The following is a 24,714-nucleotide window of genomic DNA, read 5'->3' on the forward strand; positions in this document are numbered from 1 at the left end:
CAGAACACAGCCTATGTGTCATTGATGTGAGGGGATTGAAAAAGGGAAGAGCAGGAAAGTGAGAAAGTGGGAGCAACAAGCTGCTAATCGCCAGGCGCTGGGAAAAGAGAGCCAGCTTCTGAAAACACCTCAAAGCAAACAACACATCTTCCAGAGCTTATGTTGGTGAGGAGAGGACAGGTCAATGTTTAGCTTAGCAACGCTGGCACCAGGCGAGAAACTGAGGACAAGACATGCGGATGAGAGCTGCAGCCACAGCTGGGGTGTGTTACTCTGAAAATATTCAGACGGATGCCGCAAGAGTAAAGTACGCACCTTAAGGCCAGGGAATTTTCCACCTATTTAAGGTGACAAGATGAGTGGAGAGAGTGCAGCAGAGAAGCAGACCCTCTTCAAATCACTCACACCTCGTTGCTCTGCGTGATGACAGCACTGAACTGAGCTGACCGACAACAATGCTGCAGGTCAAGGTGACATCTGTTTAGCTGCGACCTGCCGGCCTGTCTAACCTCTGAGTCTCACTGTGTTGTGATCCTGTAAACTTTAAGACCTGCAGTTCAAATGCTCCTGGTCACCTTAAGGTGAAGTGTGTATTATTGAGTTATAAGGTTAAGAGTTCTTTTCTGGGGTTTGAGATGGAAACACCCACTCACATTCTGATCAATTAATGCTTATGAATAATGTGATTATTAGCTTTAGCTGAGTTGAGCTAAGCAGTGCTAAGTTTGTAAATAACTGAAAGGGCTAGTCTGCACTTTTTTGAAATGAGGTTGTATGTATATTCCTGTGTTAAAGCCAACTAAAGAAAGGCCCACCTTAAAATCTCCAACAGTTGAATTAAGTGTAGGCTATATTAAGAATATTCTCACATCTTTACCTTGTTGTCATCCCTTTCCAATGGGGAACTGAACTGCCACCATACTCCATTGGCAACAACATTAATTTAACTCACAGAACATGAGTGTTGCTGTTTTACTGCTGCCTCGGTTAGTTTGTGTTATTGTGTGACTTTTGGCTCCTAACTAACGTGGCCTCCACAGCATTACATTGCTTGGATTCCTTGCTGCTACTCCTGTTTACCTCTCTTAAGTGGGAGTGTACTGTGATCTAAGTAAGACTAAAAGGATATAAACTCTATATGTAGCAATGTCATGAAACCTACATCAACTCACTTGGAAAAAAGTGGTTGGAAAGGCCTAGAAATAGCCTTTTGATGGTAAAACACATGTACTCATATACTGATATTCTGCACAAACTGTGCTGTTGTATTTGCTGTAAAGTGTCTTTACTATAGAGTATTTTTATTATATGTACAGCACTTTGGCTCGACCAAAAATCGTTTAAAAATGTGCTATATAAATAAAACTTGATTTGATTTGATTTGATTTACTCTGACAAAATTGTAAATGTTCCGATTTTAAAACATATGGAACACCAACATAAAAAAACGATTGGACATTTAAAAAGCTAATAGAAATGCGTGTTTGTTTACAGCTGTGTTTGCAGCAGCCCTGGGCGAGCTAGTGTTGTTTTGAATCCTTAGGAATGTAGTGTCGAGATGCTCCATCAGGGGTAAACATGTGATGAATAGATGGGTGACAACAGTCTTCCAATCTCATTAAGTTGATTTAACGTCTAATTCCTTTCCCATATTTCTTTCTGTAGACTCACCTCTTTGCCCCAAGGTCAAAAACATAAAACAGACACACTTTCCTACCACACGGCTAGACAAGGAGAACTAACTCCATCCATCCCTTGAGATGTATCTACGCTGTCCTATTCCATCCCACCTGAACAGACAAGTGCAACTTGTTTTTTCAATTCAGTTTTTTTAGTGCCTCACACAGGTCAACAAAACCAGCGTTCCAAAAACTACACGACTGCGAAATGCTAAGCACACCACTTGTTTTTGAAGTGGTGACAAAAAGAGGAATGCACTTTCTCATTGGCGAGGGAAACCTGAAGTATTCCTCTCTTTGTTCAGCCGCCTACAAAGCCAACTACTCCCTGAAAGGTCTCCCCCAGAAATAACAGCTTGCATCTACAGAATGCTTGCTAATCCCCAGCGATTGTGTTAAAGTACACAGCCGTACAGTAAAGTGACTGTCCCCCACGTTGACAGATTCCACCATGTCTGTGAAGTCGTACCACATCCAGCTGACCTCAGGTTTTCCTCTGATAACTGGTCACTCAGGTGGGAAAGGGAGGATACTGGCATCAACAACATAACTGTATGAATACAGCATCTATCTGCAACTAATGAGCAGAAAATCTGAAAATTGTGTACAAGCCCTCAGGGACAGCTGAGGTCAACAAGCAGCAGCCTGAGGTTCATTTCGGTGAATGAAACTTGAATGACATTCCTGTTGCTCAGGGCTTTTCCTTGTCCAAAATATTCTTTGTCTGAGTCCCATGGGAATATGCTCTCTCTGTTGTGACGACAACACAAGACTTATCTTCCTGTTTTTCTGTCCTTGGACAGCAGATACTACACCAACATCCATGACAACTGACGGCTCATTTTCACTCTCAAACTTGGTTCCAGATTCAGTCGACCATTTGTTAGCCAACACTTTGGATAGCAATGCTTGCCATAGTTCGTTACTGAGTACGTTTTAGATGAATTCTACAAGCAGGGTTGTTTTGATTAGAAAATGTTTGAGTGAAAACATAGTGTTACCCTCTAAAATGTCATGACTGCCTACCAACATTTTGGAAAAGTTACCCAATATATCATACACTTTCAGAATGTTGCTCTTACAGCTGTACAAAGTAGAAATTATACTGATGGGCATTTTGCAGGGATTTAGTCATAACCCCAATAAAAATGAACATATATAAGTGACTAAGTAGACCCAAAGTAAAGCGATCATCAGAATTATGTTTTATTCTTTTATTTTCCAAACTTCATGACAATCTAGCCACACGTTGTTGAGACATTCTGTTTAAAACAACACAAGTAGACCTAATGCTAGGGCTAGATGATAAGACTGATTAGGATTAATCCTAGTCTGTCAAATTATTGTATTTCTCGAAGGAGTTTAGAGACTTTAAAGAGAGCATTAAAATAGACTTCAGGAAAACAGTGGACATATTCTAACTATAAACTTAAACTTGATATTGATTTGAAATCTAATGGATGTTTTGCTGCTGGTTCCGTCGGCCTTGCTCCCATGATGGTCTATTTCTACTGAAAGGGAGCATGCAGACTGCTAACTAAGTACTGTAAGCACCTCATACAACCCCAGTTCAAAACTATCCATTTAACACTGCATGCCAGGGGGGTTATGTTTCTGCTTGTGTACAACATTGGATAAGGGAACGGCCTAACAAAGGGCCCATTGTTCAGCTTTATTAAAAAACACTGAGTGTGGCTTCCCTTCTAATATCTGCATCATCATGAAAGGAACAAGATACAGAGGACACTGGCTCAGGAAAATACCCTCGCAGTCACAACACCAAGTATTTCAAAATAAAAGACAGAACACATAAGCTAATCAAACTACAAATGACATCATGAGTAGAGCCGTAATGAGTGCACTGACTGAGACGAAGGCAGTGATTAGGCTGCTGGACTCCAAGCAGCTAAGTACTTCCTACTGAATTATCTTCACGTTGATATGCTCAGCGAAGACAGCGGCTAACTTTAGCCACAGAGGAAATGGGAGGGAAAAGCATGTGTCGTCGGGGTCAAAAAGGCAAAAACAGAGGAACGTGGTTAGTTAGCCTTGTCGTTTCTTAAGATAGAAGGAATGACAATTACAGTGCAGAAGGAAGGACGTAGCTTAATAGGCACAGCGGGGTCACTTAACAGTTAAAAGCAGGACAAATATTTTGAACGTTCACACTGCTGCTTGATAGAAAGTGGGAAGATAAGCCAAAAGCTACTTCAACATCACTTTTAAAGATGTTGCGTTCAAGATGAAATGATCCCACAAGAAGTAGAGGGAATATGAGAGGAAGAAAGGGCCTGTACCTTTTGCTCAAAGGACTAAAAAACGGATTTAGAAATGTCCCCACATGGTTTTTAAACTTCTTATGCAGCGATTTACAGTTGATCTCATATCGGAAACGGTAAGAATGCTCTAGGGTGTGTGGTTATATGCATCAAATGTAAAAAAGTAATCTAAGGTGTATAAAGTGGTTTCAGAGGTGCATGGTCCTTGCCGGTCCATTAGCAAAGAGAAACCAAAAGTTATCCCTTTGAGGACAACCATGCTACTTCCTGGCACGGGCAAGCAAATAATGATTTTTTTTTGGGAGAGAAATCAAAGCAAAACCCAGAAGTCTGATCACACTGATGCATTTCATTTGTACTAGCCAAAATGTCCATTGTGTACCTGCTGCTTTTTGCATTTACTCTCAAAAGCTGAAATATTCCCCTTTTTTCCAGATGTTGCCCTGTGTTCCCCCTGCTCGGCTCGTCTCTGATGAACTGGAGACGTTGGACTCGGCTACTGAAGGAGAAGGAGCCAAAAGGCAGCAGCCATTACTTTTCCAGCCCCTGTCCTTTCTAAAAAACAGCAGGCAGGAATAGCCTGAGGTCAGAGTCCCCCCCCTACTATGTCTGACAATTAGACACAAGAAGACAAAAACATTGTCATGAGGGCCGTGATTTATTCCTCTCTCAAGGGCTTCCCTTGCTTTAACCACTTCCTGTCACTGGGACTCCTCTTCCTGGCCTGAAAGATTAGACCACACTGGATGAAAGGTTTAACCATTCACACTAGTTTTAATGCTGAAAAAAGGTGTATACTGTATATTATTATTCATTGTTGAGTTACTTGTTCTATAGTCTGCACTCGTTTGATGCGTTTACATGTTCTTTTAAAAAATGTTTTGCAGGTGGAGCTCATTTTCCTTTATATACTGCTAGGTTGCTAACATAAAATATTGCTGTTTAACAGTTTATTCAAATATGTATTAAAAAAAAGGGAAATGTACAAAGTAACTTAAGATGCCATGTAAATGTAGTGGGGTAAAAAGTACAATAATAACCTTTGAGAAGTAGTGGGTGTTTAGAAAGTAGGGATGCCAGCGATTATTCGATTTTTCGAATATTCGTTACAGTCTCCATAATCGAAAATTATTTTTAAAATTCGATTTTATTTATATATTTTTTTATTATTATTTATGTTTTTCTTTTTTTTCCTGGCTTAGTTTCAACCAAAATATAGACTAATGCTAACAATAGTAATAGTATTAATAATTGTAAATGGCCATTGGTCACACCACCAGTTTGTTTTACTGTAAACTTGGAGGAAGCCAGCAGCGCAGACTGCGCAAAGTGCAGACTGCTGGGCGGCGAATAATCGATTAATATTCGCCAGGGCTGTCCGATTTTCGAATTTGATCATGGTCAGTTTCTGGCATCCCTATTAGAAAGTAGGAGGGAATATAAATAATCAAGTGAAGTACAAGAACTGCAAAATTGTATTTAAGTACAGTAGTTCAGTAAATGTACTTAGTTAACTTCCATCAATGCATGTATATGATGATGATAACAACTATAATCATAATTTACAGTTAATATACTCAGATTGCTTGAATTTAGTTTAATGAAATATACAAGATATGAATTCCTCTGGTCCCTGTGACTCAGCAGCCACGGCTTGGGAAACATTTGAGAAGGCAAACCTGAAGTAATGTGATGCACAAACTCACACACACACACATACTGTAGTACGCATACACACAAGCACACAAAAACCCTAGTTAAAGAAAAAAGGATTACTGCACAATCCTTCCAAAACCCCTTTTCATCTGAGAGGAGCAGAATCAATAAGCAAGGTTTTCTATGGGACTCAACAAGTTCAGACATGGGCCTGAAACTCAATCACCGTACTGTAAACACTGCTTTCACAAAACGTGGATTTTTTGAACTGATGCTGATTCATGGAGCTGCAGTAGGAGAAAGTGAGCTCGGTGTCTGAAGGAGCACAGATTACCACATTTATTGAGAGCAAAGCAAGCCTGGCGCGGAGTTTACAGTAGCCCTGCTGGCACCGCTGCCACGCCGCTGCTCGTTGAGTCATGTGTTGCTCCGTGACTTAGCTTGAGAACGTTTCCAGGGCTCGAGTGTAAACAGAGCTAGTGGAAAGCAGACGGATCACTCCTAGCAAAACATGCTGGCAGAGAAAGCCCGTGGCCTCCGCTCATGTTGTGTTGTGTAATGATGCAAAACCACTGGAGCGGTGCAGGGTTTTCATTCAGGCAATTGCATAGAAAGACAGAGGGAGGGAGAGAGAGAGAGAGAGAGACAGAGACAGAGAGAGAGAGAGAGAGAGAGAGAGAGAGAGAGAGAGAGAGAGAGAGAGAGAGAGAGAGAGAGAGAGAAAGAGCTGTATCTGAAAGACAGACGGAAGCAATAGCTGCACAAAGAGTCTAGTTCTGATTGTAGATGCTTCTAAGTAAACAACTCGTCGATTGTAGGCCTTTTAATGTGGAAAAGTGACATATAACTCGTTTATGTATAATGTCTTGTAGGGATCTTTTAAAGAGGCCCTATTATTCTAATTGTTATGTTTCATAGTTGTATTTTGGACCTCTATTGAGAATTCGGATTTAAGCCTTTGCAGACCATTGACATGCATACAAATGTATATAACACAACACAGGAAAGGGAATACCTCCAAAAAGCATACTAGGGCCCCTATAAGGCCTTCTTCTTGTGTCCTTCTGAAATAGGACTACTTTAACTTCACTAAAAGTACTGTTTCATTCAGGTAGCAGTACATCTAAAGAAAACTGCTAATTTTATACATTTTTTTTTAATGTGGGTAAGAGGTGGTGGGTAGTGCAGAACGCACAAGGAAAGGTTGATGATTAAAAGCATTAAGACATATTTAAATTTAAATTTAAATATGTTATGCACCTTCAAAACAACAGCATAGAGATACACTTTAAACTTCCATTAGGTAGAAGAAAATATGGCATTTGAGAGACAGCACAGATCAGTGCATATCAGCCAAGGAATCTCTCTTGTTCATGATGTCGTTGCGGATAAGAACCTCTAAAACCAAAATAAAAACAAAGCACAACAATGAAACCTTATCCTTCAAGGTTTTGCGCTGCACTTTGTTTGGTTTACAGTCTATTCTGAGTGTGTGTGGTGCAACACGAACCCTCTGTGGCTGTGGAGGTATCAATAGATCAGTGGGGCGGGCTGCTGCAGTCAGACTAAACTGTAAACAAGTCCCATCCAGAGACCACGGCTGACCCGGCACCGCACATCCCAAACCATCTGATTCATCCTCCTTTACAGGCCGACAGCAAGCTCCTCAACAGCTGCATGATGAACCCCCAATAAATCCACTGCGACCAAAAGCTTTGAATCTCTCTAAAGGAAGCGAGGATGCAGGTGGCTGGAGTGGAGTTTATTGGAACACATACTTTCCAGAAGACCAAAACAACAAGACCCTGATGTCCTCCTGATTTCAAAGGCGATCTGCAGGGAGGGGAGAGAACACTCGGAAGCAACAGCCTTTTGTTGGAAGGCACTTTCGCATTAGGAAGAGACTGTGTTTTGTTTATGGGACAACATAGTGTTGCCATTAAGGCTTTAATCAAAACTGTTTTCTGGAGACAGCCTTGAGTGACACCCCCCCCCCCCCCCCTCCTTGGTTTTGGCCTGTTTGGTTTGGTTCCCACTGAGGGAGCAGAAACAGCAGGAAGAAGAAAGGAGCGGGGAAAGTGTGGGAATGTCTCTACATCGTCGCCACGGCAGGCAGTTCCTAAACATGGCTTTAAATTAGGGGAAAAGAAAACACGGGCTAAAAAAAGGCAGTCGCCTAACTATACTCCTGCCTGCTAATTTGTCACCACTTGAAAAACAAGGGAAAAAATAGCAACAGTTTGAAATCACACTGCTTTAGAGTTAGGAAATGGCGGAATACTTAAACACAAGGGGCATTTGGGTCAACTCCATCGCACATACATCTAAACCATTGTGGCTGCGTCCATATTAGAGGGAGGAAGACATGGAGAGTGTCTGGCTCTGGCCTGCTGGCCGGCTGGCTGGGATCGGACCAGTGACAGCTGGGGCTTGAAAGTCTTACATCCAAAGCCAGGGCTCACTGCCACTTGCTACATAGCAGCGCTGAGCTAAGCCCACCCCCTCCTGTCCAAGCCCTCACTCTGAAAGATCACTGTCCTGAACAAAACATTAAGCCCCTGCCAAATAACTCACTCTTAAACCATCTTCTCTTTAAAGTGTACAGTAAATCCAAGAGCGGAAGGGGTACTGGAGAGAAGACAAGATGGCAAGAGGAAGTATCTGTCTGCTGCCATGTTCGAGAGGGGAAGGGGTCACAGAGAGGGGAGTTTCTCAGAGTGTTCAGTGTGTTTGTGTGATCATTACCTTATCAACCAGCGGCAGACAGCGTGGTACCCTGTGCTCCAGTTTGACAATGGTGATGAAGTCACCCTCTTGGCGTTCATCTTCACTTGTGTTGCACAGAGACAGAGGGTGATACTGCAAGAGAAAAAGAGAAAAGGTTATCATTTCATAAGGACAACAAGAAAGGTCAATCAGTAGATCCCTAGGTGTGTTGAATCTCACTCAATTGTCCTTAGTCAAATTGGCAGAAAGGATAACAACTAGACGGGGATTCATTTATCTTGTCTATGCCTAACTGTATTACAAACTTGTAATATTTGTCCTAAAAATGTAAAACAATGTCAAGAGATTTGATTTGATTGTGTAAATCAGCACTTTCTTTTGAAAATATAACAATAACCGACCACATTGATGGTTTCTTAAAGAGACAGTACAGAACACAAATTACAGCTGTTATTTTGTTCTAACAGAAAGATGGAGAATAACTGGAGAAAAACTGAGCACTAAAATGTATCTCAAATACCAGTGATATTCACAAGACATATGCAGATAGATGAGAAAACATTTGTTAAGCAGATGGGGATAGAAACATTTAAAACTTGTGACATACTTGAATTTACTTTGGTAAACACCAACCATTTGGTTTGGATCATTGTACTCCTCTATTGTACTCATCTTTTAAAGCTTTGTGACCGGGAATTTGAAAAATGATACAGCTGTAGCAGAATAAGACACTAACCTCCAGATACAAAAACACATGTTACTGACAGCATGTGACCTAAAGTATATCAAAGACTGGACCATAACCAAGAAGAGAAGAAGATAATGTTTGGGACACTTGCACTTGAAAGAAGCTTTTATGTGTTGAATGAAGGCGTTTCCGCTCTAAACTGTTCACAGTTGTTATCAAGAGGAAAAAACTTTAGCACCCTGAAAAATCAATTACATGGATGGTGCTGTTCACTCCCACTGAAAGCCTTGAGGACTGAAAGAGCCAGAGATAGTCTTTGGTAGGAACATTTGATCCCCTCTGAAAGGGAGGAAATTCGTAGCTGCTGAAAGGCTGCATTTAAGAGCTCAAAGGATAGCAGCAGTGTTTGCAAGTCACAGACATGCTGTCACGGGTACGAGGTTGTCCAAAAAGGAGAAAACCGCTCCTATACACCCCCGAACATCCCTAATTTCCTCACATGACATCAACAAGAGCACCAACATGATGCTGCCCATCCTCACAGATCACCATGAGGGGCCCGGTCCCTGCGCTCACCCAGCAGGGCGGTCCCACCCTGCCCTGTCCTGCCCTGCCCTATAGGCCCGTCCTGGCATGGTGCTGCCCCGTTGGGCCCCTTCATGTGGCTGTGGGCTGAGGTCATGGGACTCCCCCTCATCTCACCCAGCGGAAATCCCTAAATTAAAAAGACCCACGGGTGACATCAACAGCTGGCACCCCCGTCCAGGAGAATTGACGTAATGTTTTGCAAAGGGCTTGTGCATGTCTGTCACAAGGAGGGAGAGAGGAGAAGGAGACAGATTTGGGGGACCGGGGGCGGGGCTTGTAGGTAAAAGAAGGAAGTAGGGAAACACCCTTTGTGTAGAGATTGGAGAGTGCAGTGGAGTCACATACCATGAATAATTCCTATGATGTCTACTATGAGTTGAGATGATGAAGCTAGTTGGGAAACAAGCCAGCTAAATACCTTCTGCACAAACAACATGTGTATTAATGACCTCCAGACAAGTGATTACAATCCAGAGTATAACCTTAGACTGTTTATACGAATTGGACGTAGTAACTGTGATATCACCCATTAGTTAATGTTTTGAAGCCTCAAGTTCATTATTTGGCTGTTGCCATCTTGTTTTTTCGAGCCAAAAGTGACAAGAGGATGGAGCTTAGAACAATAGAACAAGACAATTGGAGAACTGAAAACACACTATGACAGGCTTAAAGTTCTATGAGGACAACACTGACAACAGCGAGTTGTCAATCACAAGGTATTACCGCCATAAAGCATACCTTTCCAAAATTGGGATCAATAAAGTATATATCTATCTAGTATATATCTACCTTGCATTATCGTCTAATTTACTCTTAAGGCAATCATCTTGTATTGAAGAAGACTTGAACGATTGAGAAAATAACTTGTAAGGAAAATGTTTACTGAGGTAATACATCAAGTGTGAAATAGGGTCCTAGTTCGGTCATTTTTTCAAAGGCTTCTATAAAAAAGGACTTTTTTCTAACTGTCTTTCTGCTCGCTAAAGGAAAGAATATAGGGAAAAGGCACTTCCTGTATTAGCTTTCACTTTTCACACCTGGAGATAGTCCCTTTGTTGTACCCCGGGGGATTATTTGGCAGCTGCCAGAATATGTTTATGAGGGAAAGTGTGACGTTATGAAGCACTTCTGCTTATTAAGAAATCACTGTCACAATAATTATAGAGCCAACTGGAGTCATTTGTATCACCTTAAGAAACGCCATGTGATTGAGAGTACAGGGAACTTGTCAGAAAGTGAGCAGAGGTGTCTTAAGACTGTAGTTAGCTGAAGTGGAAAAAGGCAGAACTCTGACAAAAAAAAGACAATTCAATTGGATACAAAAATAAATGCTACTTAATTAACATTCCATTTACAGTCCATTGAAATAAACACATACGTATGATACGTCAAACAAGAAAAGCTCTGAAAGCAATGATATAGAGAATAACCGAGAAGGCCATGGGTCATGGTGAAGTACTCAAAGACACTAAGACATCAAATCCAGAGTACCTCTCTCTACATGAAGTTGAAGGTGAACAATAAATGGAATAATCTTGACTTCAGAATCTGCCCTGCATGACGTTTTCAGACCTGGCATGTGGCCTGAGAGGAAGCTCCTCTTAAGGAAGTCATGGTCTGGCCTGCATGCTGCCCTCCCAGCTGCCTCTACCAGTCCACATTTACTAGGCCTAAATTAGAGGCCTAAAGTTGAACTTGGCCCTTAACAAAGTAAAAGAAAGAAATAAAAAGATATTTTAATGGCCTTCCTTCATTGATGCCATGACCTCTGCTCTTTTACGCTGTAGGTTTGTAGGAAAAGTTGAAAAATAGCTACTTTCAGAAAAGAGATGTGCCAATACGCTGAAATCACAAGGGTTATTTTGAATCTTGAGGCTTAGTTGGTCATGTTTTGATCGTGTTGCGATATTAAACATGTTGATACATGGGACTGTGCAATCATACCTAATAAAGTAGATAATAATCCCGAAGCTGAGTCAAACAGGCACAGAAGGAGCGGCTGGTTTGAGTTTCCTCTTGCTCTCCTCTAAGGGCAACCACTTCCATGATCACAGTGTCTATGTTTTGCATTGTTGACAAGAGTTAGAGTTTTCTTCTATTTTAGATATGCACACCACTTATAAACAGATGGCTGCAAACTCTCTCCATGTGCCACCATTGGTGCCATCCACCACTTAGAGTCATGCTGCCACTGGACTATAAATGGCACCCAGGATAGACTGAAACGTCTTCATTTGGTTTTTGTATGGCCCTGAGAAAAAGGGGCCTGGGAAACCGAATCACTGAGTCTCCATTTCACAGGGACTAGAAACCACAGGGCACGCAAACAGTTCCCCACAGACTGTTAACAATGCTAACTCCTCCGTTCCGCCTCCTCCTCCTCCTCAATCTGTCTAGATCTGTTGCAAAACTGACGGGGACATGTCCCTCGGTTCCTTTGTAGCCACGATTAAAGGCATTCCTTTGCAGCTCAATCAAAGACTACCCTAAAAATATTCCGGGGCAAGAATCTTAACAGTTTCAAAAACAAATACATGGACAGAAAAAGGGGAGAATAAATAGTAGCTGCGGTGAGAAGTCAATAATATTTGTTTTCCCCTGCACTGAGCCCTGCGGATCTTCTTTTTTCATCTGCTAATAATCAGCAAGAGAGATTTTTAGTTCATCTCTTGCCAGCAGGGAACCAGGCCCAGGCAGTTATGTCAGTATGCGTCGGGGTGGGATGGGATGGGGGGGGGCTTGCACCTCTCATCGAGTTCCACCACTCAATTACCAGCTGCTCAGGCCACTTTTCAAAAACGATTGGATGAAACGCTACATGCAAAAGTGATCAAAACGAAGCAGATTGCTTTAGTAGGCGATGAAAGAAATACATTAGTGTGATTATTCTATCGTACAGTGTTTAATCGAGAGAGGGAGGGAGGAAGGTTTCTTCAATGAAGCTCTGCCCTGAGGCCTGGAAAGCCAGCCAGGTTGGTGCACACCAGGGAAGATTTCAATCAACCCTGACACATGCAAGCTAGCAGCAGCAGCACATACACACACACACACACAGTAAAAAAACAACACAATATCTACTGCCTGGGTTCGGACTGACCCACTTCCTCAGAGAGTGACTCAGCCTCCCACGTCTGGGCTCAAACGTATGAAATCTCTTTGTCTCTCATTCTCTTGAACTCCATTAAACACACCTGTTGTGCATGTGCTCACACTTACACTTATATAAAAGTTCTGTTAAAGTGAGTAAGAAGTCAGAGCAGTGGGTTCAGAAATTGGGGCACGGCTTCAGATTGTGGTTGCCCAATTCAACAGAATGACTTTCAGTTATTTGATTTGCATTAATACTGCCCTGTATTATTATTAGACTCCTTTATTATGTAAAACTTAGTAAGTTAATTTGTGTTTTGATTCAAACAGACACAAGTGATTTGGCCTCACTCATGACACGACATAGATTTATGATGCTATATCTGTCTCTGTGGGTGTAAATCAAAGCCTTTCACTTATTTAACTTGGCAGAAGATTTGGTAACGAGGGCAAATGTTTGGTTTAAGAGCAGGAAGAGCGGTCTCTAAAAAGAGCAAAGAGAGACCGCATGTAATAGTTGAAAGAGATCTGAATCTGGTTGCCTGGGTTACTAAGCAACAATAACTTTGGTCCCAGCAAAGATTTGGCTCTCTGTACACATTTGTGAAGTGATGAGGGAGCCTGAGGTGACAGGACGGGCTACAGGACGGGCTACGACACTGACCCATGCCACCACCCCTGCCCCCTAACTGAAATCACTAATAGCACGGGTTAATGAATGAGGTTGCAGCTATGTATTGTTGCTGGAGGCACATGAGAGCACATGCAGGTACTTGCATGTGAACATATGTATTCTGCTGATCTATTGGGGCAAAAAGTCCCTCTGTGGTCCTGCAGGCGGAGTGAGTCACTCCGCAGTGTGTCTACATCAGTGGAGGAGGACGCATTGGAATTCAGAGTTTCTCTAACTTTTTTCTATAATGTACCCCTTTAAACGTTTTTTCAGCAAAGTTACCCTCGCCTCTTTGAAGAAGTTCAATACAAAGCTGCGCCATTAGTGTCAGATTTACCTAATCAGAAAATACTTACATTTCAAATGTTTATAATCTATCACTATACAGTATTAATGGACAGTTGCACATGAACTTGTATCATTTAATTAATTAGTTACATTTATATAAGAAAATGTCAAATTGTATACGTTTTTTTGTGTTTTGTATGAAAACAATCTCTAACTGTAAAGTGACTAAACCTGTCAGATAGATGTTGCGTAAAGTGTAAAATACTCCCTTTTGAGATGTGATGGAGTACGGTACTTGAGTTAATATACTTGTGGTTACATTCTACATTTGTCTTGATCACAGCAGCACTGAGAGCCAAGCCACTGAGCATTTTCTCAGATATCATATACATGCTTGGACCAATAATCAGGCAGTACTAGCTTCTACACACACACACACACACACACACACACACACACACACACACACACACACACACACACACACACACACACACACACACACACACACACACACACACACACACACACACACACACACACACACACACACACACACACACACACACACACACACACACACACACACACACACACACACACACACACACACACACACACACACACACACACACACACACACACACACACACACACACACACACACACACACACACACACTCTCTGTGGTCCAGCCCCCAGTGCCATAGATGGCACAGATACACACTCCTCATACCACACACCTCAAACAGCCTTGTATCTCATGAGCCTACACTAAGTACATTTACTTAAAAGGCTGATAGAAGAGTGACGCCCGGTCGCCCGGTGCCAGGCAAACCAAGTGAGGGTCTTTCTCTGGCACAGCATCTGGAAAAAGAGTTCTCTGAGGCCCTCGCCTCTCCTGTCTTTGCAAATGCAAACGAACAGGAGGCATTACTGCTTTGGTCCTGTCAAAACAAAAGGCGTGTCATCTTTCCCCTCGCTTTATTGACAGTGTCAGCCCCATATCCAGTAACGGTTACCACAGAGAATGACTTGGGGAAACGTGATCCCATAATGAGGCCTAAATAATTACCACCAGTCCCAAATTTGCCCGGGCGCTTTCTTTAAGTAGATGTGCTTCCCCCCGACTCCAGGCCCGTCAGACTGTCTCTCTGTTCTATAAAAGGGATTAGAAAAGAGAAAAGAAAGAAGCTGGAAAGGAAAGAGGAGTTGAAATGAAAGAAAGGAAGCTGAGGAGTGAGACTGAACGTTGTCGTTAAACAAAGTTGCTGGGTACTGGTGGTATGCCACATGAGCAGTAAACTCTTTCTCAAGTCAAGCTTTTGCTCATTTTTCTTTGCCTTCCACACTAGCTATTTCACTTGTATTATGAAGATGTACAAGAGTTTTATGTAACATGCACTCAGAGCACTCTTACAGTTGTTTTAGCACAAGCGGCAGAGATGGTCAGGATCTTGTTTCAGATCCAAAGAATCAATGGACAATCATAAGGACACACCCTACTGTACACACACTACTGATCTGTAATTGAACACCAACGTTTGACAACACACCCACATTGGCTTATCCTCTCATTTGATTTATTACCTTAGAAAGTATTTTCTTCAAAGCATAGCGAAGATCAAAAAGCCAAACTCAAAACAACAGTGCGCAAATTAGTGAAATCACATGGGCCAAATGTTATACAATGCATGGTTGCAAAAAAAGACAATCTCTGAACCCATTGGCTATTGGACTGATAGCCATAAGCTTTTCGAGGTAGGGGGCTATATATCTGGGGTTCTGGTGTCAAATCTTTGGACACAAAACCTATTTTCTATCGCACACTATGAGCTAATCTCCAGCTAATTCAAACTACTTTCTTGTAAGGCGAAGGGATGTGATTTTATTTCAGCAAATGAATTCCCCCTCTTCTGTTCTAAACGCAAACTGTATTCATTACATTACATGTTACTTGTTAGACTTACATACTCACATGCTGACTGCAGTGGGGTTTGAACCTGTTTGAACCCCCTGATCCGAACACCTACGGACAACCCACTACGCCACACGACCCCCTTATATTCCTGCAATCAACCAAAGCTTTCTTCCATATGCATGCACAATCTGTTGGATGAAAAAAAACCTAATTAACAAATAATGTCCATCTTCTGACCAGTTTAAGGATATTTCACATAGACCATAAGACTATGTTGTGATGGTGAGACCTTCTCCAGTCCTCTTTAAGTGCTCAAAAGAACATCAAACATGGGCACTTTTGAGTTTTTATTATCATTATAGCTGCTACATTAGCTGAATGACCCTTCTCTTTCTGACTGGTGACAAAGCACTTAGAGCCACTCAATAGGATCACCATGGAAACCGCTTTAAGATGGAGCCCCGTGTCATCTCCACACTTCCTGACCAGGTTCAGTGGTCTTACACAAACACATCTCCGCACACCGAAACATACACACCACCAACAACTACGGCCACTCCATCAGCCTCAGGCCAGCGCTTGGCTATACATTTCAAAGCTCTGAGTTCAACATAAACACAGCACTTCCCTGTCATAACAAGTCAGTGGCTTGGTAACCCAACAGTTTGTTAGTATTGCAGTGATCCTTCTTCCCTGTAGAGACAGGGCCATATCCACACGTCCTCCAGGCTTCCTCCGGCCCGTCCCTGGCCTGCAGGACCGCTCTGCCACTCTCTCAGGTTCCACAACATCAGTCAGAGATAAAACCCACACTTTTAAGAGTGTCAATCACTTAAGGTTGGGAACGTAAGATCAGCTATGTGGAAAGAGATTAGCCCGGAGAATGAGGAAGGGTGTTTACAGAAAGGAACTCCAAATTAAAGGAAAAGGAAGAAACACATGAGGCAAAGGAGCAGGAGGACGTGCGGTCAGTTAGGAGCTAATATGTTCCCTAATTCATTTTCATTGTTAAATTGCATTCATTCAGAGTAGGCTTTGGAAGTACAAGTGGTTGGTTTTGCAGGTGTTTCATAACCATAAAGCAAAGAATGGGACAAATTGGAAGTCTAGGGATAAGATATCAAAAGTTATCACAGGTAATGCTGAGGAGGTCATGATTATCTGTATCAAATGTCAAGGTCGATCCAATAGTTGTAAACACATATCACTGAAAACCACAAATGTCCCTCATATTGAAGTTCAAAAGATGAAAAGTCAGGGGAACACTAAAGTCATGAGGGTACACGGCCTAGGAACCATGAATGTATACCAAAGTATGAACCAAATCATCCAGCAGATGATAAGATATTTTACTGGATAACGTAAAACTTGGACCTGCTGGTGCTAGACGATAAGTCAGACCAAAGTCAGTGAGAACTCCCACTGGGAACCATACATTTCTGATCCAAATGTCATCTTAATCCATCAAATGGTTGCTAAGATATTTCAGTTTCCACCAAAGTGGTGAATCAACCGACTGACCGACATCCCTGGATCCTAGCTGAAAACGTATTTTAACCAGAACCCACAATCTTATATAAATATACAGTATGTTAGGGCCTTCACTGATATTGGTATATGGTAAATGGGCTGACCTTAAGAGTTCAAACTGACTGGGAGAGTTTCAGTTTCAAAATCAAACTACTGCTTTAACAGAACAAGTTGCAGACAGTAAGAACAATGACACCAGAGGAGGGTTGCAGACATTGTGATTCACTTTAACAAGCAACAGGTGCCTTTTTTAAACACTTCCACATAAAATAAAAAAACCAGTAGACTGCTGGGGGTGCTCTTAACTTGCCTTTCATTTGGAAATGCAATCCCATGTCCCCCCCTGAACCCGCCCACCAACATGTCTATTCTGTGGCAATATGCTGTTCTTAAAGAGGGTCAAACTTTATTATGGCATATAAGAGGGAGTCATTTGCCCCCCTTTTTCCTTCCTCTTTCAGCTCCAGCTTTCCAACTGTTCTTCCAGTCAACCTCGTAAAGATTTAAACCCCTAAAAACGCAGCTTGTGGGATGAAAATGGATGCCACTGTACAGAGACATGTGCAGCCAATGAGCTTCCCTTTGTTGACAAAGCTCTGTGCGAGGACAGGGAAAGCCTGAAACCCCTAATGTGGTGTTTCATTACACAACAAGCGGTCACCTTTTTTATAATTGGTTTAGTCGTCTGTTTTTCAGAAGGAATACGTTAAATAAAAGAAATGCTTGATTTTCATGGGATTCTGGACAAAGGGAAAAGTATGGGAGAAATAATATCCTTCAACAAACCAAAGGGTGTAACTGGATGGATGAAGAATGGGCCGAGCATGAAGCGATTACATTTTGGAGCCGATCTGAATCATGGGGTGCGTACCAAATACTTTTTCATGTATGTAAACGGCTGAAATATAAGTTCTGACAGGTGGCTCTTTAAATGTATCGTGCAGTTTTTCATCTTGTCTACCAGTTGGCAGCAGGTGTGGTTCACCTGTTGGCTGCAGTAGACAATTCAAACATAAATTCTGTATAAACGGTTGCAGAGAAATGTAAGGCTCAGTTATCGGGGTTAGGGCTTACACTGTAAATCATTTTCCCTCAGAGGCGTCCCCATCCTCCCATCTGTTCAAAACAAATGACTTAACCCACTGACTTCCTCTTTCCTCACGGTTGATTCCTTTAACATCTGTCCTCGAGTATGTACAATAATTGTACACAGCAAAACTTTTCCATACTAACATGTGTAGTTGCATGATCAGCCTTAAATCTAATTCTCCTGGAAAGAAGAAATCAAAACAGAGGAGATGCCAGAAAATAATTTCTTAGAAAGGTCTTTCCAGTGTCTACCTCTCGGATCTAAACTCCATATAAGCGCTCTTTGGTATTTCTACTATGTTATTACCCACTTTTTGTGTCGTATAATATCTCTAATTTAATCCCTAGGACAGGAGAAAAGCAAAAGAGAGACGTATTTCACCACAAATGTCACTGTCTGCCACCGCCCCTCCTCTCCCCCCCACAGGGAATCCCATAATCACCTGCGGCCGATGTCGGAGAAATGCAGTCATAAAGGCAAAGAGCAAGTAAACACAACATCTAAATAAAGGGCTCTCTATGTTATTTTTGCTCTCCGCAAATGTTTATGTGACCATATTGGCCAGGCACACACACACACTGCATCCGTAGCAACCCTGCAGTAAATAGTCACAAAAACACCAGCAGAGAGTCCTCTGATGTGGCCGACGACTGCTTGCAACACACCTTGTAATTGGCGGCATAATTGTTTTCTTTTTGCTGCTATATTTCACTTTGGCTCTGAGGCTGGCGTTGAAGCAGCATGATTTACGGTCAGGGAATGCGCTGAGAGCTTTTCAAGACAAACCGGCACAGATGTTTCTGTCTGACGTCTGTGCGCCTGGATATCCACCTGAGTCCGTCAGGGAAGGGGAGAGGGGAGGATCAAGGGTTAAGGGAGAGAGACTCCTGCTCTCCTATGTAGGGGCTGGGAAAAAAGGATTCATGTAAGAATCAAGATTCTTACCTTTGGAGATTTTGGAGCGATTCAAAGATTCCCCAAATATTTGTTTGCTAACCTTGATTTATCCTTTTTTTAATTGGCAAGTTTAAAAAAAATGAAATGCAGTTTGCAAAAAGTGTTTATTTGTGTAAGTTTAGCATTACTTAATGTTACCTTTTTTATTTGGTTTGCCATCATGGAAATAACTTTTTATAACTTTGTCTATATTTAAAAAGCCAATCATTTTATACACACTTTACCATGCTTCCATGCCATAATGTGTCACAGCCTCTTTTTAAAACACACAGTGACTGGAGTAGACCCTGAAGTTAGCATCTACTGAATCCAGAATCCGATTTGAACTGCGAAATGTTTTAAATGTGAAATCGCCTTTTAAAAGAATCTTGACAACAATCGAAATCCAATCAAATCATGAAATACTAAAAGATTTACAGCCCTTTCCTGTGGCACTCTGAATTGTCAGTGTGCCCTGCTGCATGCTGGGTGCTGTACTGTATGCTCCAGTCCCAGCTGGGTCCTGTCTTGTTTTAATGGCAAAAGGGACCGTACAGTTGTGTGTACAGAAGTATGTATGCACTATAAGGGTAAGGGCTGTAGGGGAGGGGGCTGCTTGGGTAAACGACGCTGAGGCGTGGGCACGCGGCCAGGAGCAGGGAGCTCCTCGTGGAATGCCATGGAAAAATGAGACAGAGGAATGCAGACTCCACTGAGCAGTGTAAACAGGCCGGGCGGACAGAATGCTGCAATGCTACTTTGAAGTCATCTCCCTATCACACACTCACAGACATACACACACATACACGCACACACACACACACACTATCTGAACTAGTGACCAGCAGGTTCCGCTTTGTTTGGGCGCTGACATGAATGCAACTTTAAAACACAGCATGTACAGTATGTGTGCTTTTTCAGCCCAGCTCAATGTCCGGAACACACACACTATTTATTACTCAAACACAGATGCACTCACTTCAACACATGAGCACACACATGCACCCACGCACATGCCTGCGTAGTCACATTCGGCACGTCCACACACACAAACATATACAGAAAGTCACACCTGCTCTCCCCTCCGCGGGCCGGACACTTCAAGGCCTCCGGCCGCGCTGACGACAGTGAGTTTTACGAGCAGAGTCCATCTATCTCCTCCAACTCCCCTCCTCCCTCCACTCCCAGTCCTGCTTCAATATGGCCTTTCAACATCTTTGTTGAGCGTGCGGCAGTGATATCAGGCGAAGAATGTCTCCGGTGTAGACAGTAGACACGCAGGCACCGGAGCCTCTACCTCAACGTCTGAGCCAGCCGGCTGAGGAATCCACTCAAGTGGGCAGGTAAACACTGCTGCCCTTTGGATCACCACTCTCTCTTACAACCAGTGTGTGTGTGTGTGTGTGTGTGTGTGTGTGTGTGTGTGTGTGTGTGTGTGTGTGTGTGTGTGTGTGTGTGTGTGTGTGTGTGTGTGGGGGGGGGAGACTGCTTGCTGAACAAGTGTTACATCAAACTGAAAATCATCATATGAAATGGTTTCTGATGAGAGAAATTATGAAAAAATATATAATGTGGTATCATCAGTAAGAAAAACTGCCAATACATTTTTTTCCCCCAATCTTTAAGCTCTACTAAAACATGTATATAACTCATTTTATGTTTTTTTCGTCATGTTTCAGTAGATTTCTGTACAGCAGAAAGAAAACAAATAAAATGTTATTTATTTCTTTAATGAAAAAAAGAAACTATCTATGTTACATTATTTGATCTTTAAAAATGAATCCATGTGAACGTTAGCATATGATGAGTATACAAACTAAAAGAAGAGATAAAGAAAATAAACAAATCTCACTTTTAATTACTGTTTAAATATTATAAACATTACATTTGAATTATATTATATAATAGATGTAAATTAATGTAACATTTGCACCCTAAGTATATGCCTATGCTAAGTATTGTCACATTTGTTTAACGACAGGTGCACATACTGTATGATGCTATTGGTTTTTTATCCTTTCATTTTTGTGTGAGTGTGAAACTTGTAGTTTCTTTCATTTATCATTCCAAGAAAACCAGGCGTGATTATCGCCCGTTTCCTTAACTAAACAAGGGTGTGCATCATTTTCATGTAATTCTAACAAATTATAGCTCATTTGTAAGCATCCAGAGAACTATGGAGCTGTTAACTGCCCTATAAGTGTTGGTCAACACCCTCATCTGAATATACCTCTTTTTGTTTTGCGTACTTCACCACACACCTGTCGGATGTTGTTTACAGTCCTGGGCTAGTGGGAAATATTGTTTGTTAAAGGCCACTAAAAAAGAAATGTAAATAATGGTATGACATTATTGACTGCCTATTATAGGCAGAATCTTTGATGATTTGCATATTGAAAGACATCGGAGGTGACACGTTCACTCAATTATTTATTCTCTACTGACTTCCCATTAACATTAGCCATGAAAGTTATTCTAGCTAAACAGGCTAGGTAACCTACATAACTAACTGTGTTAAACAGTCACACACTGCCAAGATGTTCTTTAGAATTGTACAGCACATTCGTCATGTCTCAAACTGCAAACTGTAATTAAGATATATTAAACTCAGAAGGCTGTTATTAAATGGTGTACTTGGTGTAAACATGTTATGTTCAGTACCAAAGTTAATGTCCCGTAGAATCACTACAGGTGGAGTTACACCCCTTCTCTCCATGCAGTGATTGAACTGAGGCCAGGGTTTGAGGATCCTCCTGCAGTAAATACAAATAGTGCTTATCTGCAGTGCCGGAAGTCTTAAATACTGCACACAGTTGTATGATAACATCTGCCTGCTCCAACAGCAGCGCACACTCATCACCGCTACCACGAAACACTCAACACATCCATATACACTCATAAAAGTCTGTATAGTGTATAAACACATAAATCACTTGTCCTACTTGGTAACATTATGTATACAGTACACACACAGACACTAACAAAGTCAAGTTGAGCCGTGGCTGCTGCCGCTGTCTGCCATAAGACAGCTTTCGTTTTCACTGAATGTGCCATCCCAGTAGGGAGAGTCATCAGTACAAAGGCAAGGGCCATGATGAAGAAACACTGCATGATTCACCTACTGCAAGAATACGCAGAGTACAACCGCCATGACTTAGGAGAATAAATGAAGGAATGTTTTCTTTTTTTTTACTTTTTTGGCTAAATATTTAGGAAAAACAAGGAATGTTTCGAAAAGAATCTCGAAAACAAGAATAAAGTGGAACTGTCGAGAATGAATTCAGAATGTTGAGAATCCAGTCCAAATGTGAATGAACTCAAAATGTCAAAAGAAAAGACGGAGTGACTAGAACTAGGACGGGATGATGAAGAAAAAGTTGGATTTTAGGAATAAAGTCGAAAGTTGTGAATAAAGTCTAAATGTTGTTAATAAATCCAACGCAACTTTCTTCTCAAAAGGTAAACGTGTGTGTTGTGTGTGTATGAGGCTCACTGGCAGTGGATGTAGGGGATTACTTTAGTCATTGTTATTGTTTGTTTGTGTTTTTCGTTGTTCATTTTTTTCTCTTTGTACTTATAATCAGGACAAACCATTGTCTCATTTGTATATGACAGTGTTTCCCACAGAATTTGATTCTATTTGCGGGGGCACCGCACCGCACCTCCCCCCCCGGCAAGAAAAGCCAAAGGCCCCTTAACCTATTCGGGTGGCCCACGCATCCACCCCCCCCTCAAATAAGAAAATACATGCGAGTTCATGGCTACTGTAGACAACGTTCTTGTTGCTCTGTGTTGCGTTGTTAATGAGTGAGACACACCGGAGTTGAGGATCTGTGGGGTTTATTCTCCCAAAAATATAATTTACAATTTACAATTTAGCAGACGCCTTATTCCAAAGCGACTTACAATGACCAATTACAGGGACATTCTCCCTGGAGTAACTGAGGGCTAAGTGCCTTACTCACGGGCACACTAGTAGTGGTGTTCCAGGCGGGATTTGAACTCGCAACCTTCCGATCATCAGCCCACCTCACTATCCTAGACCACCAAAATTTAAAATTTAAAAATTAAAAAATTTAAAAAAATTTAAAATGGCAGCCCGCCACAAATAAATCAATGTATGGGAAACACTGTATGCATATATTTAGCTTTCCATTGCCAAACGACAAACCTTGGTTATGCATTGTGGAAAACCTAATACAAATATTTTTGACCAGAAAAAGATAATTTATAAAGGCCACATTAATTCCTGGCATTTCGACTTCATTCTAAAAATTGTATTTCTACAGTAAGTGATTCTCAATATTCTGCCTTTAATACCGAAATGCTAAATCAGATAAAACGTCCTAATTGTGTTCTCCTCTCATCTTTTGGCCTTACTCTTCTGTAGCAGCTTTGTTTGGGCACCACGAAAAGAAGAAAAAATACACTCCTAAGGCTCGAGAAAACAAAATGGCTTTGCGCAAATAACATTTATTCAGAAATCTTTCCTCATTAAAATATATTTGGCGCATAATTACAGAAGAGGAAGACTATGTTGAGTGCATTGGGCCAGACTCGATCTGCCTCAGACAACAAAACACAAGACGTCCCTCTACCGCAGCGGGAACATAATGGCGCACTACTTCCTACTTTAAAAGCCTTTCAGCAGTCTTTCCGTTCTCTCTCTGTATTCTGTGGGATGAAAGGTAGGAGAGCCCGGAACATTGCGCGGCCTGTCATCACCACTCGGCTGTCATATCATAAGGAAGCTTTTAAATTGGTACTTGTGCTGCCTGGCAGGGCAGGTCTGCTGATGTATTCTGGTAGCAGGCCGCTAGATAAATCTCTTCAGCAGGGACAGTCTGTCTGTGATTTAGGGGCCAGCCGATACCGCAAGTAGGCACCGCTCCACGACTGGCCCCCAGTGAGAGCGCTGGGTCAGGAGGGTAAGGTACAAAACAACCCCAGCAGCAGCTCATCTACCTCACCCTGCCTCCTACTCTCATCCTTCTAACCTGGGAGCTCTCTGGGCCCCGCAGACAAAACATTGCTGCTTTTTTGCAGATTCTTGGCAGCAACAAAGAAAGCCTCTCAATTCAATAACAGGCAAACCAAGACTGCACTCCAGTTTTTTGTATACTATCATTGGGAGGACTCATCGTCTACAGAGATTCTGAATCTTCAGTCCTCTGTAGAAAAGAGAAGGTATGTCTCTGACAGTTATTGTGCCGTACTACTCTCTAAGCCTCTGGCAAATGGATAAACCAGTCTGGGGTCGGTTCCAGGGAGCTCCTTAAGTCATTTCCTGATGGAATCTTTATTTCAATCTCAGTCCTTCATGGGGTGAGACTCTTCACTCCTGAGTATTTTCTTCTGGGCCCCATCACAACATTCCCCTATCTGTCCTTGCCTTGTCTTTAGATGTAGATCTATCGCTGGCACTCTCCTGTTTTCAAATTTGGTGGCTAACCCAACGGCTCTGGACGAAAGCCCAGGCATTCACTGACAAACACAGAGGGTTGGCAATCCTCAAGGGCAATTCCACAGGCCTGACCAGCCTAGAGCCTTCAGCACGTAAACACCAGAGAGC

General features: G+C 42.0%; 1 protein-coding gene across 1 annotated transcript in view; it reads right to left on the minus strand.

The window, feature by feature from the left end:
- LOC117469909 (E3 ubiquitin-protein ligase RNF43) overlaps positions 1 to 24,714 on the minus strand; it is a 93,014-nt gene that overhangs the window by 24,035 nt on the left and 44,265 nt on the right. Inside the window, exon 2 of the mRNA XM_034114386.1 lies at positions 8,360 to 8,473. Within this exon, the coding sequence (XP_033970277.1) occupies positions 8,360 to 8,473 (114 nt within the window). The remainder of the gene's footprint in view (positions 1 to 8,359; positions 8,474 to 24,714) is intronic.

The sequence above is a fragment of the Trematomus bernacchii genome, unplaced genomic scaffold, assembly GCF_902827165.1.
Source record: "Trematomus bernacchii unplaced genomic scaffold, fTreBer1.1, whole genome shotgun sequence".
Taxonomy (NCBI): domain Eukaryota; kingdom Metazoa; phylum Chordata; class Actinopteri; order Perciformes; family Nototheniidae; genus Trematomus; species Trematomus bernacchii.